The 16,497-nt window shown below is 56.5% G+C and overlaps 3 protein-coding genes across 15 annotated transcripts in view; 2 read left to right on the forward strand and 1 right to left on the reverse strand.

Moving 5' to 3' along the window:
- Positions 1-9,081, forward strand: part of BRSK1 (BR serine/threonine kinase 1) — a 31,837-nt gene extending 22,756 nt beyond the window's left edge. For all 3 annotated transcript variants that reach the window (XM_050771692.1, XM_050771693.1, XM_050771694.1), the window contains 9 exons: positions 294-391; positions 656-815; positions 1,041-1,101; positions 1,538-1,907; positions 2,310-2,358; positions 2,453-2,576; positions 3,232-3,430; positions 4,535-4,624; positions 8,543-9,081. In XM_050771692.1, the coding sequence (XP_050627649.1) occupies positions 294-391; positions 656-815; positions 1,041-1,101; positions 1,538-1,907; positions 2,310-2,358; positions 2,453-2,576; positions 3,232-3,430; positions 4,535-4,624; positions 8,543-8,700 (1,309 nt within the window). In that variant the 3' untranslated portion in view covers positions 8,701-9,081. The remainder of the gene's footprint in view (positions 1-293; positions 392-655; positions 816-1,040; positions 1,102-1,537; positions 1,908-2,309; positions 2,359-2,452; positions 2,577-3,231; positions 3,431-4,534; positions 4,625-8,542) is intronic.
- LOC126943250 (60S ribosomal protein L28) overlaps positions 1-16,497 on the forward strand; it is a 108,513-nt gene that overhangs the window by 22,350 nt on the left and 69,666 nt on the right. Inside the window, exon 1 of one of the 8 annotated variants that reach the window (XM_050771838.1) lies at positions 4,693-4,696. The exons of 3 other annotated variants lie outside the window; for them this stretch is intronic. The gene's annotated coding sequence lies outside the window, so the exon portion shown is untranslated. 4 more of the 8 variants (XM_050771839.1, XM_050771840.1, XM_050771841.1 and 1 more) reach the window with 4 other exon arrangements.
- Positions 8,958-16,313, reverse strand: TMEM150B (transmembrane protein 150B). Of its 4 annotated transcripts, XM_050771817.1 has the most exons (7): positions 16,213-16,313; positions 15,404-15,528; positions 14,919-14,978; positions 14,752-14,819; positions 14,400-14,527; positions 11,333-11,513; positions 8,958-9,677 (listed from the first exon to the last, which is right to left on the reverse strand). In XM_050771817.1, exons 2-7 carry the CDS (start codon positions 15,469-15,471, stop codon positions 9,481-9,483), a joined length of 702 nt encoding a protein of 233 aa, XP_050627774.1. In that variant the 5' UTR covers positions 15,472-15,528; positions 16,213-16,313; the 3' UTR covers positions 8,958-9,480. The 4 variants fall into 4 exon arrangements, with proteins under 4 accessions (XP_050627774.1, XP_050627772.1, XP_050627770.1 ...); XM_050771815.1 differs by lacking the exon at positions 8,958-9,677 and having other exon boundaries at positions 11,059-11,513; positions 15,404-15,479; XM_050771813.1 differs by lacking the exon at positions 8,958-9,677 and having other exon boundaries at positions 11,059-11,513.

A 16,497-nucleotide genomic window follows, 5' to 3' on the forward strand; every position in this document is an offset into this window, starting at 1 on the left:
AAAACGACCCAGAAACACGCTGAGAAAGTATTAATAGATGCTGCCACATAGTACTTACATAGACATAGTACTTACAAAGAGTACGTGCCTGGATGTTAGGTGTTACAGTGTTATTATAATTGAGTGAAACACAGCTGAGATGTACCCTAAACCAGAGAAACTGGCCATACTGACACCTAGAAAAAGGAAACCATGGGCAGAAATACAGGGCGCAGAGGAGACCTCCTCTGAGCATTGATTTCCGACCTCAGCCCTCTTCTACCTCTTTCCACCTTTCCCACTCCCTGCCTTAGGGAGAACCAAGAAAAGATGATATATTATCTGCTTTTGGATCGGAAGGAGCGGTATCCCAGCTGTGAGGACCAGGACCTGCCTCCCCGGAATGATGTTGGTGAGAAGGCAGGGCTGGGGGACCAGACACCTGGGTCTCGAGAGGGGAAGAGGCTGGGTACCGGGACCCCAGATTCCCAAGGAAAGAAGGGGCTGCAGGCTCTGAGCTTCCAGGTTTAGACTGCTTGACTTGCTCTTTGACATTTATCAAAACCCCTGTCCACTCTAGGCCTGTTTCACCATCTGTGCAGTTTCCAAGGCAGTTGTAAGTGTGCACAGCTGGGTGAAACCATCTCTTGATTGGGTTGAAACCGTTGTCCCTCAGACCCACCCCGGAAGCGCGTGGATTCCCCCATGCTGAGCCGTCACGGGAAGCGGCGGCCAGAGCGGAAGTCCATGGAAGTCCTGAGCATCACCGATGCCGGGGGTGGTGGCTCTCCTGTACCCACCCGACGGGCCTTGGAGATGGCCCAGCACAGCCAGAGGTGGGAGCCCCTGTCCCTCCAGGAGGATCCACAATCCCTGGGTCTCGGAGTTCAAGATTCTAACCCCAGCTCTACCTCAAATGTGCTGTGTCCTTGGGACAATTCACCTCCCCTCTCTGGGCCTCATTTCCTCACCTGGAAGGATTGTAGAAGTGAGGGAACATCTGTGGTTTTTGAAACCCTCCCATCTGATTTTTTTTTTTTTTTAATCTATCCTGGAAACAGATCCCGTAGCGTCAGTGGAGCCTCCACGGGTCTGTCCTCCAGCCCTCTAAGCAGCCCAAGGGTAAGGCCAGGTCCCCAGTGGGATTTAAGAAGGAGAAAGGGGTGGAGACATGGAGCAAAGATTGAGTAGCAGAAACTACAATTCCTGTGCAGTCTTGAGACTTGCTTCCTTGTCCCTGGAGGGCCAAAGACCCAAGGCCTCCAAAGTATTTTGGTCCATTGGCCATTTCTGCCTCCTTAGGATTGCATGCCTGAAGGGATTTTACAGAAGTTAGTTGAGTGCCTGCTGTGTACTAGTTTCTGCACGGGCTGGGTTTTCAGCCCACAGCATGATAGAAAGTCTTTGTCATCCTTGCACTGGTGCCTGGAAAGGAGGATAGTTGGACTACAAGTTCCAGCATGCACCGGGCCAGCCTCCGTGAGTGTGTGTGTGTGTCTCCTAGCGCCTCCTGGGAGTTGTGGTCCCCTCGCTCATCTCAGTCTCCTCTCCTCTGCAGAGTCCGGTCTTTTCCTTTTCACCGGAGCCTGGGGCTGGAGATGAGGCCCGAGGCGGGGGCTCCCCGACTTCCAAAACGCAGACGCTGCCTTCTCGGGGCCCCAGGGGTGGGGGCGCCGGGGAGCAGCCCCCACCCCCCAGTGCCCGCTCCACACCCCTGCCCGGCCCCCCAGGCTCCCCGCGCTCCTCTGGCGGAACCCCCTTGCACTCGCCTCTGCACACGCCCCGGGCCAGTCCCACTGGGACCCCGGGGACAACACCACCCCCCAGCCCCGGCGGTGGCGTCGGGGGAGCTGCCTGGAGGAGTCGCCTCAACTCCATCCGCAACAGCTTCCTGGGCTCCCCTCGCTTTCACCGGCGCAAGATGCAGGGTATGGGGGCAGGAACTGCTGAGTCCTAACGTGTGGAGAGGGCTAGGGGCTAAAAATCTGGTCCCAGGGATGTCGCTCTGGCATGTCTAGAGAGGAAGGGCCTGGGGGCCTGGATTCCCACGTTCCAGAGAAGAGGGGGTTTGGAGCAGAGGTGCACCTGTTGGGGGGAGAGGTGGGGCCTCTAGTTCTGGAGGAGGACCCCGATTGAAGGGCACGCCCCTTTGGGGCTCTGGATCACCTCCCATTGGCCCTTGGTTTGTGAGCCCCGTCCAGGAGGGATGGCTTGGCTGAGGCTGCAGCTCCAGGCTCTGGAACCCTGGGAGGGGGTGAGTGCAGGCCTGTGTGCTGGCAACTGGGACGGTGGACAGGTGTTGACCACGTTCTCTGCCTTCCCCCTACCAGTCCCTACCGCTGAGGAGATGTCCAGCTTGACGCCAGAGTCCTCCCCGGAGTGAGTCTAACAGGGAAGGAAAGAGTGGGGATGCAGGAGATTCATGCCCTTGGCGCCTTCCTAACCCTCCTCCAAACCATCCCCTCCCACTCAGGCTGGCAAAACGCTCCTGGTTCGGGAACTTCATCTCCTTGGACAAAGAAGAACAAATATTCCTCGTGCTAAAGGACAAACCTCTCAGCAGCATCAAAGCAGACATTGTCCACGCCTTTCTGTCGGTGAGGGGCCTGGGTCCCCGTCGATCCTGGCCACCGCAGAACTACACGTCCCAGTTAACCACCTTAGCATAGGCCTGGCTTCCTCCTGGGGCTCCTGGGATTTGTAGTTTTATGGCCAGAGTTGGGTAGAAGTCGGTAGGCAGGAAAGATTTATCGTGGCCAGAGGCCTGGAACTGGGGAGAGAGGATCCTGAATTGCACTGTCCCCAAGGATTGTTGAGTTCCCATTCCCCTACTGTGAGCTTTCAAACTAGCGAAAGAAACTTCACAGGCAATTTTAAGGCTGCCCCATTGCTGGTCTGTGGTTTTTTTGCCTAGGGGCTGATGGGACTTAGAGTTTCTGTGACAGATATGGCTTATGGGAAGCATTTGTAAAAGGAGCAAGCAGTGTTTCATGTGGTCTTGGAGTCTGAGGCTGTCACCTAGCTATCAGAGTCCTCGTGACGTTAGGATTATGTCCAGCCATTCCTCCATTACTCGCTGATAGGATAGAAAAAGCTACAAGTCCTTGCAGGCAGTGGGGCCTCCCAGTGCATTTCCTGTCCTTCTTTCCCTCCAGTGGCTCGTGGGACTTGTAGTTCCTTGGCCACAGCTGGTTGCGGGGCTGGGTATCCGTTCCCTGGGCTCACCCCTTCCTGTGTTCCCACCTCGCTCAGATCCCCAGCCTGAGTCACAGTGTGCTGTCACAGACCAGCTTCAGGGCCGAGTACAAGGCCAGTGGCGGCCCCTCTGTCTTCCAAAAGCCAGTCCGCTTCCAGGTGGACATCAGCTCCTCTGAGGGTCCAGAGCCCTCCCCGCGACGGGACGGCAGTGGAGGCGGCGGCATCTACTCCGTCACCTTCACTCTCATCTCGGGTGAGTCTCTTGGCTAGGCTGCCCTCAGCCCAGAGCTGGGACCGTTCATGACAGCTCAGATAGTGTAGGAGCCCAGGAGTGCAGCTACAAGAGGAGGAGATGGAGTTCAGCTGGGGCCGACTCTCTGTGCTCCTCCTCCCCACACAGACCCCCCCCACAACCCCATCCTCTATTTCCCCAGTCTCATCAGCATTTCCCCGGCATTTACAGTGTAAATAATGAATGCATGATCTCCTTGAAGCTTCCAGGCAGCCTCTGAGGTGTTAGTAATCACCCATTTTACAGAGGAGAAAACTGAGTCATAGGGAGGTCAATGGACTTGGCCAGAGTCACACAATACACTGTGGCAGAGCTGCAGCCCAACCCGGGCCTCTCAACTTCAGAGGGAGAGCCCTGCTCTTCCTATTACTTTACGATGGTAGAGCCAAAGGGTGAAGACACAGCACACTGCTGTCTAATATCAGTCGGCCCAGAGCAGACATCACCAGTTGATGGCAGTGCTTATTCCTGCTAAGCTCAGTGGCAGCCTCAGAAACTTTTTTTTTTTTTTTTTGAGACGGAGTCTCACGCTCTTGCCCAGGCTGGAGTGCAGTGGCGCGATCTCGGCTCACTGCAAGCTCCGCCTCCCGGGTTCCCGCCATTCTCCTGCCTCAGCCTCCTGAGTAGCTGGGACTACAGGCGCCCGCCACCGCGCCCGGCTAATTTTTTTGTATTTTTAGTAGAGACGGGGTTTCACTGTGGTCTCGATCTCCTGACCTTGTGATCCGCCCGCCTCGACCTCCCAAAGTGCTGGGATTACAGGCTTGAGCCACCGCACCCGGCCAGCCTCAGAAACTTTTAACTCTAGCAATAGTATCTATTTGAATAGAAACCAACACCTGTTATTTGAAGTTGAATGTACGTGAGTTTGACTGTGTTCCTTAAATAGCAGCACAGACCCATTTGCAAACCATGGATTGATGTGGTCCCAGCGGAGCAGGGGAGATGGAGACGCACAGTGGGAGGGGTGGTTTGCTTGGTGGAGGGACTGGGTTCTGCAGGCTGGGACGGCCTTCCCGATCCTGGACCCCCAGTCAGTGTTTTTCTGCCCACCTGTCCCTCCAGGTCCCAGCCGTCGGTTCAAGCGAGTGGTGGAGACCATCCAGGCACAGCTCCTGAGCACGCATGACCAGCCCTCCGTGCAGGCCCTGGCAGGTGGGGGACGGGGGCTGTGGGTGGTGGGGGCCATAGGTGGAGGGGGCCATGGGGGGCGAGGCCCGTGGGGGGTGTGGCCAGTGGGGGGGAGGGGGCTGTGGGTGGTGGGGGCCGTGGGTGGAGGGGGCCGTGGGGGGTGGGGGCCGTGGGGGGTGGGGGCCGTGGGGGGTGGGGACTGTGGGTGGTGGGAAGAGGTCCAGCATGAGCAGGTGCTCTGGGGTTTGGTTTGCAGAGGAGGCCCAGCTAGTGGGCTCCTTCACTATTGTCATAGCTGAGGTCTCATCTGCTGAGTTGTGAGCAGGTTCCCCGAGAGGCTGGGGCCTGAGGAGGGTCTCCCTAGCAACCTGAGGACTGGCTCCCAGGGGTCCCTAAGAAGACGACAGGCTCTGTGTTGGGGGTCGTGGAACATCCTGCCAACAGAGGTTCTGGACCTCTGTCCGGGAGGAGGGTGACCCACCGTCCTGGTTTGCTTGGGACTGAAGGGTGTTTCTGGGATGCAGGGCTTTGAGTCTAAACCCAGGACAAATTGGCCACCCTCTGCAGGTCTCAGACATCACCTCAGTCTGGGGCTGGGGCCGAATGGTCCCTAGCAATCAGAATTCTAAGCTGAGTTCATGAGAATGTGCAAGATCTTGCTCTGGGGGATCCGGCCTTCCCGGGCTCCCAGTCCTGGTTATCAAAGACTCAAATCCTCTAGCAATCAGGGCACAGCAGAGGTTCATTGTAAAGGTGTCTTAGCGTGTTCAGGCTGCAATAAGAAAATACCGTACATTGGGCAACTTACAAACAACAGAAATTTATTGCTGACAATTCTGGAGGCTGGGAAGTCCAAGATCAAGCCGCCAGCAGCTTTGGTGTCTGGTGAGAGCTGCTTCCTGGGTCACAGACAGCACGTTTGTGCTGTGTCTTCACATAGCAGAAGGGGCAAGGGAAGTCTCCGGGGCCTCCTTCCTAAGGACACTAACCCCATTCATGAAGGCCCCACCCTCATGACCTAATCACCTCCCAACTTGACTGCCTAATACCATCACCCTGGGGTTGGGTTTTGGCACATGAATTTGGGAGGATGCCATGTTCAGTCCACAGCATGGGGTGCGCCCGCCCAAGCAACCAGAGGTAGCCAGAATTCTCGAGGGAAAAGAGCGCCGGCCCCGGAAATCAGCCCTCATGCCTGAGACCACGGCAGTCCCTCCCCTAGGAACAAGGTCGCGGGGGACGCGGTGAAACAGCGTACGGGGCCCCATTGCAGGGCACGTGGACAGCCGTCTGCTCTGAGGGGAGTCAGGCAGCATCAGCCTCATGGGGCCCAGGCCCCTTCCTGGACCCCGGACCCCTGCCGAAGGGAAACAGGGCCCAGTGTTGAGGCCAGCGGCCAGGGCAGCTTTGGCCTTGTCACCAGAAACTCTGAGTGCCAGGGTCAGGGCTTTGGCTCTGCAGCCATGCTTCTCAACTCGGGGAGCTGGTTTCGCCCCTGTGTGTTTCCTTTGGCCACCATCAACAAATGACACAGCCTCAGGAGCTGAAACAACACAAGTGGTGATTATTGTACAGTCCTGGAGGTCAGACGTCCAGCCCGGTCTCCGCAGGCTAACACAGGGTGCCTGGAGGGCTGCGCTCCCTCCGGGAGGCTCTCGGGCAGAGTCTGTTTCCTTGTGGGTTCCAGTTCCTTGATGCTGCCCACACTCCTCTGGTTAAGGCCCCTTCCTCCATCTTCAAAGCCAGTGACGCCATATTTCCCTCTGACCGAACTTAGCTGGGAAAAGGTGACTCGGCGGGACCTGCACAGATCCTCCAAGATAACCCCCCACCTCACGGTCCCTAACCTTCCCCACAGCACAAGGTCTCCTCTGCTCCGTCAGGGAACGTATCACAAGTTCTCGGTACTTGCGTGTGGACCTCTTCGGAGGGGGCCGTTACTCAGCCTAGCACAACCCCCCAGGGACATTTAGCAACGTCTGGAGATGCTTTTCCTCATCTCAACTGGGGAAAGCAGGGGGATGCCAGTGGCCTCTTGTGGGTGGAGGCCAGGGATGCTGCAGAACATCCTACAGTTCACAGAACGGCCCCCCACGACCGCTGGGTCCCCAGTGGCAGTCCTGCTGAGGTGCAGAAACCCGCCTCATGGTTGCTAGGGGCAACCGGAAAGCAAATTAGGTCCACTGGACCCCGTTGCCAAGGAAAGCTGGCCTCAGCAACCAGGGGTCTCAAAAGGGGCACACCCTCGAAGATGTAGGACTAACAGGCACCCTGGGGGCTCAGCCACCCGTCTCATAAAGGAGAATGGAGCAGGGGGGCCAGGCCTCCAAGTCATAGTGGTTGCTATGACAAGCCCCCCAGTTCTTGGTTTTTTTTTTTTTTTTTTTTTTTTTTTTTTTTTTTGAGACGGAGTCTCGCTCTGCCGCCCAGGCTGGAGTGCAGTGGCCGGATCTCAGCTCACTGCAAGCTCCGCCTCCCGGGTTCACGCCATTCTCCTGCCTCAGCCTCCCGAGTAGCTGGGACCACAGGCGCCCGCCACCGCGCCCGGCTAGTTTTTTTGTATTTTTTTTTTTAGTAGAGACGGGGTTTCACCGTGTTAGCCAGGATGGTCTCGATCTCCTGACCTCGTGATCCACCCGTCTCGGCCTCCCAAAGTGCTGGGATTACAGGCTTGAGCCACCGCGCCCGGCCAGTTCTTGTTTTTTGAGACAGAGTCTCGCTCTGTCGCCCAGACTGGAGTGCAGTGGTGCGATCTCTGCTCACTGCAACTTCCACCTCCCAGGTTTCAAGTGATTCTCCCACCTCAGCCTCCCGAGTAGCTGGGATTACAGGTGCCCGCCACCACACCCTGCTAATTTTTGTATTTTTAGTAGAGATGGGGTTTCACCATGTTGGCCAGGCTGGTCTCAAACTCCTGACCTCAAATGATCTGCCTGCCTCGGCCTCCCAAAGTGCTGGGATTACAGGCGTGAGCCACAGCGCCCAGCCACCCCCTCAGTTTTTTTTTGTTTTTTTTGAGACAGAGTCTCGTTCGTCACCCAGGCTGGAGTGCAGTGGCGCGATCTCAGGTCACTGCAAGCTCCACCTCCCAGGTTCACATCATTCTCCTGCCTCAGCCTCCCGAGTAGCTGGGACCACAGGCGCCCACCACCACACCCTGCTTTTTTTGTATTTTTAGTAGACAGGGTTTCACCGTGTTAGCCAGGATGGTCTCCATCTCCTGACCTCGTGATCCGCCGGTCTTGGCCTCCCAAAGTGCTGGGATTACAGGCGTGAGCCACCGCTCCCGGCCCCCTCAGTTTGTCTTAAAAGAAAAACGAGGTCTCTGCCAGGGGACCTCAGGTAACATTCTGGGTCCCATGGAAATTGCTAGAGACCACCCAGCAACCAGTGTTTCCACCATAGTCCCAAAGAGGAGGTGGCCTCAGGACCCAGGAGAGAGTGACCTGAGTCAGGCTGGCCCAGCATGAGGGGCCTGAGACCCCTGCCACCAGGAGGCTCCCTTGAGCCCAGTTCCGTGGGACATTTCTCTCTAACAACCAGGGTAGGAGTCAGGGGGCCCTCTGGCTATGAACTTTGAGCACTGCCCTGGTGAGCTGTTTCTTAACAAATAGTATCAGAACCAGAATCTGAGAGTCTCCTAAAGTCAGGCCCAGCCCAGGTCTCCCTTGGACTAACCTGGCCCCAGGGTTGCGGGGGGCATAGGGTGCAGCCCCCATCCTAGGGGAGCCAGGCCTTGTCACTTGGGGTGTGTCCTCCGAGTAACCAAGTCTGGAGGCTTCAAGGCCAGGTGGTGGAGGGACTGGGTCTTATTGGGGATTGGAGCTGGAGCCTCGGGGTCACTGAGACCAACTGATAAGGAGACTCTGCCCCCATCCCCTGGCAATGGGAACCCCAACCCTGGGCTGTGGAACCCACGAAAAACCTCTTCCTCCCTTGCAGATGAGAAAAATGGGGCCCAGACCCGGCCTGCTGGTGCCCCACCCCGAAGCCTGCAACCCCCGCCCGGCCGCCCAGACCCAGAGCTGAGCAGCTCTCCCCGCCGAGGCCCCCCCAAGGACAAGAAGCTCCTGGCCACCAACGGGACCCCTCTGCCCTGACCCCAGGGGGCCGGGGAGGGAGGGGACCCCCCCACCCCCCTTCCCTGCCCCCCAACTGTGAATCTGTAAATAAGGCCCAAGGAACATGTCGGGAGGGGGGTGGACACAAAAACCGGCCTTGCCCTGCAGGGATGGGGCTCCGCGGGCCGTGCCCAACTGGGGGTGGTTCTAGGGGAACAGGGGGCGGGGGAGCTGTTTCTATTTTATTTATTGATTAATTTATTATTTTATTTATGGATCAATCTCTCTGCGGGGTGGGGTGGGGGAGGGACGGGAGCTGGTTGGGGTGGCTTAGCAGATCCGGACAGGGCCTTTGTCCCTGTGTCGTCCCCAACCCCCTCTTCCTGGGCCCCTCCTCCCCTGGTCCTCCCCTTCACGACCTTCTGTACGGATTTGCTCTCCGGAAGGAATTCTGGTTTCGCGTGATCCTGCCTGCGTCCGTGTCTCTGATTCCGCCGGCGGCAAAAAAAAAAAAAAAAAAGATAATAATAATAATAAATAGCCTTGATCAGGGACAGCTGGCTGGCCTTGGCCTCTCGCTTCCTGGGTGCCCAATTGCAGGGGCAGGGCCCGAAGGCGGGGACGGGGATGCTGGCTGCCACCAGCCGTTCAGAGGCCCTCCGCGCTGGCACACAGGTCCTCCGGCTCCAGGTCAGTCAGCGGCAGCCCCAGCCGGTTGGAGAGATCCCCAGTGGCTCATCTTGCTGCGTGCGGGGCACTGAGATTGGCCCCATCTTTCCTGCTTCACTGGTGAGGGCGAGGCCCAGGTCAGGGTGGCTGCTACAGCTGGACCGGCAGGGAGATGGGGGAGGCCGGCGGGGGGCTGAGGCTGGGCCACGGTTGAACACACAGGGTGCAGCTCTCCAGGACGGAGAAGTCAACGGCGAAGAGACCGAAGAGGGCGAACAGCAGCATGGCCACGGCCCACTCGCAGGCCGCAGAGACGCTGCGCAGCGAGCAGGCGTGGAGGACAATCACTGCCCAGGGTCAAGGGCCACACTGCTACCGTGACAGACAGGGAGCCTGGCCTGGTCTCTGTGCCCCCTCGCGCTGGGTGGAGGCCATCTCTGGGTGTCCCCATCCTCAGCTCTCACCTTCCTCCATAACTCCGATGCTCTCCAGCCCGTCTCTATCTCAAGCTGCTTGCACACACTTTCCTTTGCATGCACCCCCGTGTTACTATTGCATTCCCAATATCCCAGAAAGTTTCTGTCTCCCTTCCCTGACCCAGGGAAGGGCCTGGTTGCCTCCCTACTTGTCCAGGACACCCAGCTGCCATTGCTCCTCCCTCCAAACACGCAGGGTTTCCTAAATACGCCTCCCTCCCCACCGCCAGCCTCAGACTGTGTTTTGCAACTTTCTCCTGAACATCCTCCCCGCTACCCAAGGCCCACAGGCACCTCCTGCTCACTCCCAGAGTCTAATCTCTTCCCTCTTCCCTGTAAAATCTATTTCTCTTTCCGAGTGTCCCTTCCTCCATGACAACTCCACCATCCACTCATGTGCCCCAGCAGACACTCCCGGCCCCCTCTTCATCCCTCTTGGCCAGCTGGTCACCCCAAGTCTTGTCCTATCTGCCTTACCTGCCTCTCTCCAGCCCTCTCCTCCTGTCTTGCACCTTTCTCTCCTGGTCTGCCCCATCCCTTCTCTGGCTCTCGCCTTCCACCAGCTTCTTAAGACCTTTTCCTGCTCTGCCAGCTCCTGCAGGCTCCAGGCTCCAGCCTAGCAGAGACAGCTCTTGCTTTCTGGAACTTCTCTCACTGGAGCCACTCATCACCTCAGCCCTCCCAGACAGTGTATTCCATTCATTCAGGGATTTCTAAGGGGGCTGAGAAGTGGTGGCTCATGCCTACAATCCCAGCCAAGGTGAGAGGCCAAGGTGGGAGGATTGCCTGAGGCTAGGAGTTCAAGACCAGTCTGGGCAACAGAGCAAGACCTGGTCTCTTTTTTTTTTTCCTGAGAGGGAGTCTCGCTCTGTCCCCCAGGCTGGAGTGCAGTGGCGTGATCTCGGTTCACTGCAAGCTCCGCCTCCCGGGTTCACGCCATTCTCCTGCCTCAGCCTCCCGAGTAGCTGAGATTACAGGCGTCCGCCACCTCGCCTGGCTAATTTTTTTGTATTTTTAGTAGAGACGGGGTTTCACCGTGTTAGCCAGGATGGTCTCGAACTCCTGACCTTGTGATCCACCCACCTCAGCCTCCCAAAGTGCTGGGATTACAGGCGTGAGCCACCGTGCCCGGCCTGGGACTGTTCTTGGTATATCATTCTTCCAGTATTTACTGGTCACTCACTATATGCCAGGCACAGATCTAAGCACCGTGTGCATATTATCCTATCCACTCACAACCCTGAGGTCAGCCTGTCGTTATCCACATTTGAGGGACGAGGAAACCATTGACACCAAGAAGTAACAGCCCGCGGAAGATTCCCCCAGCTAGTGTGTGGAGGACAGGGCATTCCAACCTGGGCAACGTGACCCCAAAGTCGGCATTCTCGACGACAAAGCCATAATCCTGTGCAAATGTTGAAGCCCAGAGAAAGGAAGAGACGTCCCCAGTGACACACAGCCAGACAGGAAGACCGATTCCGGTGAAGAGCCACCCCCAACCCCTACCCCGGATACAAGGAGGATACTGGCCACAATGAGGATGGTGCAGAAGCTGCAGAGGCCCAGACGGAGTGGCCCAATCCAGGGAGCCCCGGGCTGGGGCAGGTTCTTCAGCCTCCGCAGGAGGAGCTGCAGCCAGAAGTAGACGTTACCCAAGATGAAGGCAAGGAAGGCCCCTGCTAAGTGCGTAGGCCGCTGGTTCTTTTCCTGGGAGGAGAAGGGAGGAGTTGGGAGGGAGACTCTGGGAAGGAGGGTAAGGGGCACCAGAGGGCCAGGGCCTTTCACCAACGTAGTAGACAGTGATCGCCAACTTTCCATACCCAGTGATGGGCTTGTTAAGCACGTCGGCTACTGTCAGCTCCACAAGGGCGGGCGTTTAAATCTGTTGTTCATGCTATAGCCTCAATTCCTAGGACAGTGATTGGCACATAGCAGATGCTCTGTAAATATGAGTGGAATAAATCTTGCATTCTCAAAGCAGAGGACAGATATTTCCCCAAAAAATTGGTCTTGCAGGTGAAAAATTCTCAAATATTAACAGTTGTATGTGACTCACAGATACACAGCATAATATTCCATTAAAATTTTAAAATACTTAAAATTTCGGCCAGGTATGATGGCTCACCTCTGTATTCCCAGCTCTTTGGAACGTGAAGCAGGCGGGTCACTTAGAGCTCAGGAGTTTGAGACCCGCCTGGGCAACATGGCAAAATCTGGTCTCTACAAAAAATACAAATATTGCCGGGCACGGTGGCTCACGCCTGTAATCTCAGCACTTTGGGAGGCCAAGGCGGGTAGATTACTTGAGGTCAGGAGTTCGAGACCAACCTGGCCAACATGGTGAAACCCCATCTCTACTAAAAATACAAAAAATTAGCCAGGCGTGGTGGCAGGCACCTTTAATCCCAGCTACTCAGGAGGCTGAGGCAGGAGAATCGCTTGAACCCGGGAGGCAGAGGCTGCAGCGAGCCAAGATCGTACCATTGCACTCCAGCCTGGGCCACAGAGCAAGACTCTGTCTCAAATACATAAATAAATAAATAGTTGCAGAGCACATTGGGAGGCTGAGGCAGGTGGATCATTTGAGGTCAGGAGTTCAAGACCAGCCTGGCCAACATGGTGAAATCCCGTCTCTACTAAAAATACAAAAAAAGGCCGGGCGCGGTGGCTCAAGCCTGTAATCCCAGCACTTTGGGAGGCCGAGACAGGCAGATCACGAGGTCAGGAGATCGAGACCATCCTGGCTAACACGGTGAAACTCCGTCTCTACTAAAAAAAATACAAAAACTAGCCGGGCGAGGTGGCAGGTGCCTGTAGTCCCAGCTACTCGGGAGGCTGAGGCAGGAGAATGGCATAAACCCGGGAGGCGGAGTTTGCAGTGAGCTGAGATCCGGCCACTGCACTCCAGCCTGGGCGACAGAGCGAGACTCCGTCTCAAAAAAAAAAAAAAAAAAAAAAAAAAAAAAAAAAAAAAAAAAAAAACAAAAAAAAAATTTAGCTGGGTGTGGTGGTGGGTGCCTATAGTCCCAGATACTTGGTAGGTTGAGGCAGGAGAATCACTTGAACCCGGCAGGTGGAGGTTGCAGTGAGCCAAGATCATGCTACTGCACTCCAGTCTGGGTGATAGAGCAAGACTCCATCTCATATGTGTGTGTATATATATATGTACATATATACACACATATATATACATACACACACACACACACACATATATATATTCTCTGTGGTCCATGGGCAATAAGGACAGACCTAGCTAGAGTCTTTATGGAGATGGAATGAAGTCATGTACAAAATGGAAAGCCTGCTGCCAGTGGCTGCCAAATGTTCAGTCAATTGCCTAACATGAAGAATGAGTAAATCTCAGTCATTTCTTTTTTGAGACAGGGTCTCACTCTGTTCCCCAGGCTGGAGGGCAGTGACACAATCACAGCTCACTGCAGCCTCGACCTCCTGGGCTCAAGCAATCCTCTATCTTCCCACCTCAGCCTCCTGCATAGCTGGGACTACAGGCCACGCCACCACACCTGGCTAATTATTTTTTGTAGAGACAGAGTCTTGCTATGTTGTCCAGGCTGGTCTTGAACTCCTGGGTTCAAGCCTCCGCCTGCCAAAGTCCTGGGATTACAGGTATGAACCACTGTGCCCAGCCTCAGTAATTTCTTTTCTTTCTTTCTTTTTTTTTTTTTTCTTTTTTCTTTTCTTTTTTTGAAACTCAGTCTCACTCTTGTGGCCCAGGCTAGAGTGTAATGGCATGGTCTTGGCTCACTACAACTTCCGCCTCCCGGGTTCAAGCGATTCTCCTGCCTCAGCCTCCTGAGTAGCTGGGATTACAGGCACCTGCCACCACCCCTGGCTAATTTTTTGTATTTTTAGTAGAGACAGGGTTTCACCATGTTCGCCAGTCTGGTCTCCAACTCCTGATCTCAGGTGATCCACCCGCCTTGGCCTCCCAAAGTGCTGGGATTACAGCCATGAGCCACAGAGCCCGGCCAGTAATTTCATCTTTTTTTTTTTTTTTTTTAAGAGAAGTCTCACTCTTATCCCCCAGATTTGAGTGCAATGGCTCGATCTTGGCTCACTGCAACCTCCACCTCCCGGGTTCAAATGATTCTCCTGCCTGTGCCTCCCAAGTAGCTGGGACTAAGTCGCCTGCCACCACACCCGGCTACTTTTTATATATTTTAGTAGAGAGGAGGTTTCACCATGTTGGCCAGGCTGATCTCGAACTCCTCATCTCAAATGATCTGCCCGCCTCGGCCTTCCAAAGTGCTGAGATTACAGGCGTGAGCCACTGCGCCTGGCCCAGTAATTTCATCATTAAATGAGCTGGGGAGAGGGGCTGGCAGAAAATTATCCCAACCTCCTCGAAGTCAAAGAAGTCCTACATACAAACAGCCTCGCTCGGAGTGCCCCATTCAGAAAGCAAAGGAATCCAGCCGGTCCAAGGCAACTGGCCAAAGAAAAATACAAGTCCCAGGAGGCCGCGCGGGAACCAGCCGCGAGACAATAAGCCTATGGCCGCGGGGCATGCTGGGAGTTGTAGTTCCAGATGCCGGAGAGGGCAGACCCTGGGCACCGACTGGGTCTCACCTGGAAATTGCCTACCACGGAGGTGCCCAGGGCACAGAGAAGACCCGTCCATAGGATCAGCTGGTTAGGCCACCTTCCGACGCCCCAGTCCCGGAGCTGGTGGTAACGGACAATGCAGATCCACGCGGCTGGGAGGAGAGGGGAGAAGGAAGTAGGAGGGAGACCCACCCGGGACTCCTGGGACCCAGCGAGGGAAGGGAGGGGAGCAAAGTGAGGGAGAAGGCGGCAAACTCCCGGATTTTGAGGAAGGAGGGGCCTGGGGCATGGACTCCTGGGTTTGAGAAAGGAGCCGTCTCCGAGCTCGCTTGGCTGGGCTGGGGAGCACTAAACCAAAGGGCTAAGCAATATTTACCCAGAGCAGCTCCCATATTGAGCACCTGGCTGAAGATGCAGCTCTGAGGGGGAAAGGATCCGCAGATGCTGGGGAAGACAAAAGGGTCATCCTGGGCAGTCCAAGCCAGGGCCCTCACTTTCCTGCAGCGGCAGTACCCCCAAATCCCTACCCTCGGGCAGGACTACCTGATGTAGGGAAAGCCTTTGCTGAGGTCCACCGTCCTGTTGGTTACTGCAATGGCAAAACTACGGGGGAAATCAGAGTGAGTGGGCAACTCCCACCAACAACTTTTCCTTCTGTTGACCAAACAAACAAGGACTTCTAGCCCCCTCCGCCCTCAGGCCAGGAGTTCAGAACCCCCAGCCCCTCCTCCTTCAGACCAGGAGTCCAGACCCCCAGCCCCTCCTCCCTCAGACCCAGGAGTCCAGACCCCCCAGCCCCTCCTCCCTCAGACCCAGGAGTCCAGGCCCCCAGCCCCTCCTCCCTCAGACCCAGGAGTCCAGACCCCCAGCCCCTCCTCCCTCAGACCCAGGAGTCCAGGCCCACAGCCCCTCCTCCCTCAGATCCAGGGGTCAAGGCCCCCAACCCCTTCCTTCCTCAGACCCAGAAATCCAGGCCCCAGCCCCCTCCACCCTCAGACCCAAGAGTCCATCATGCCTCTGACACTCACACGATCCAGACGCCAGAGATAGCCCAGACAGCTAGGAAGATGGGCATCAGCGACAGGTAGCCCCACATGCCGGGCTCTGCAGGTGAAGGAGCGGGGCTGAGGCAGGACACCTGTCTCTCTCACACCTGAAGAACCAGCCCTCAAGGAGGGCCCAGGTGCATGAGATTGTGGCCCCAACCACTAGGCCCCCCCTTGGCTCTCAGGCAGAAGTCACGGGTGGGGGTCTGATCTAATTGGCCAGCTCTCCGCTCCAGGCAATTTCCCCACCTATACCGCAGTGTTCAACCCTATCTCACGCATTCTTCTTCTTGGGGAGTTTCTCCCTGTCCTCCCAGCCCCTCCTTGCACCTCCCAGCCTCCAGGGCCTCCCTGAGATGCTCACCTCTCCAAGCTCCCTGGGGCTCTCAGTCCTGGGACTGGGGCTGGGTGAGCTTGGGGAAGAAGGGCTGGCATTCGGGATGGGGCTCAGGCAGGCCAAGGCAGAGGGAAAGTCCGGGCTGGAGCGCTGGAGGGCTGCCTGGGGCTTTGGGTCTGACCCACACTTCCTGAGGGGCTCTCTACCCCCAAACCGCCATGTCCTGTCTCCTCAGAACCTAGCAGGCAGCACCTTAGCTTCAGGGGCCCCTAACTTCCTTCCTCCAGCTTTGTGGGTTCAACGTCCAAAGTCTCAGCCCTTCGCTCCCCAGGAACCAGGAATCTGAGCCTCCAGCTCTCTCCAACCTGGAAGACCCAGAATTCCAGGGCCCCAGTTCCTCCTAGAATACAGACATTCTTCTCCAGCTTCTGAGGTCCAACCTCCCAGCTCTTACCTACTCGGGTACCCAAGAGTGAGGGCCTGAGGTCCGCCTGCTCTCTGGGTGCAGCTTCTGTTTCTGGTCTGTGAGATACGGAGCCCTGATGACCCCGCCTCCTCCCCTCCGCTCTCCTTCTCCTTCCTCTCACCCTTCCCCTTTTCCCTGCTGGAGTTCCCCAGGCAGGCTGAGTGTGGGTGGGAAGGGAGCTCTCAGCGATGACATCTCCATCCGAAAATCCCTCCAGCCAGACAAAGACTGCTGCTGCCACCTGACCCTTTTCCTTCTCTCTCCCAACAGCCA

This window comes from Macaca thibetana, chromosome 19 (genome assembly GCF_024542745.1).
Source record: "Macaca thibetana thibetana isolate TM-01 chromosome 19, ASM2454274v1, whole genome shotgun sequence".
NCBI classification, from domain to species: Eukaryota; Metazoa; Chordata; class Mammalia; order Primates; family Cercopithecidae; genus Macaca; species Macaca thibetana.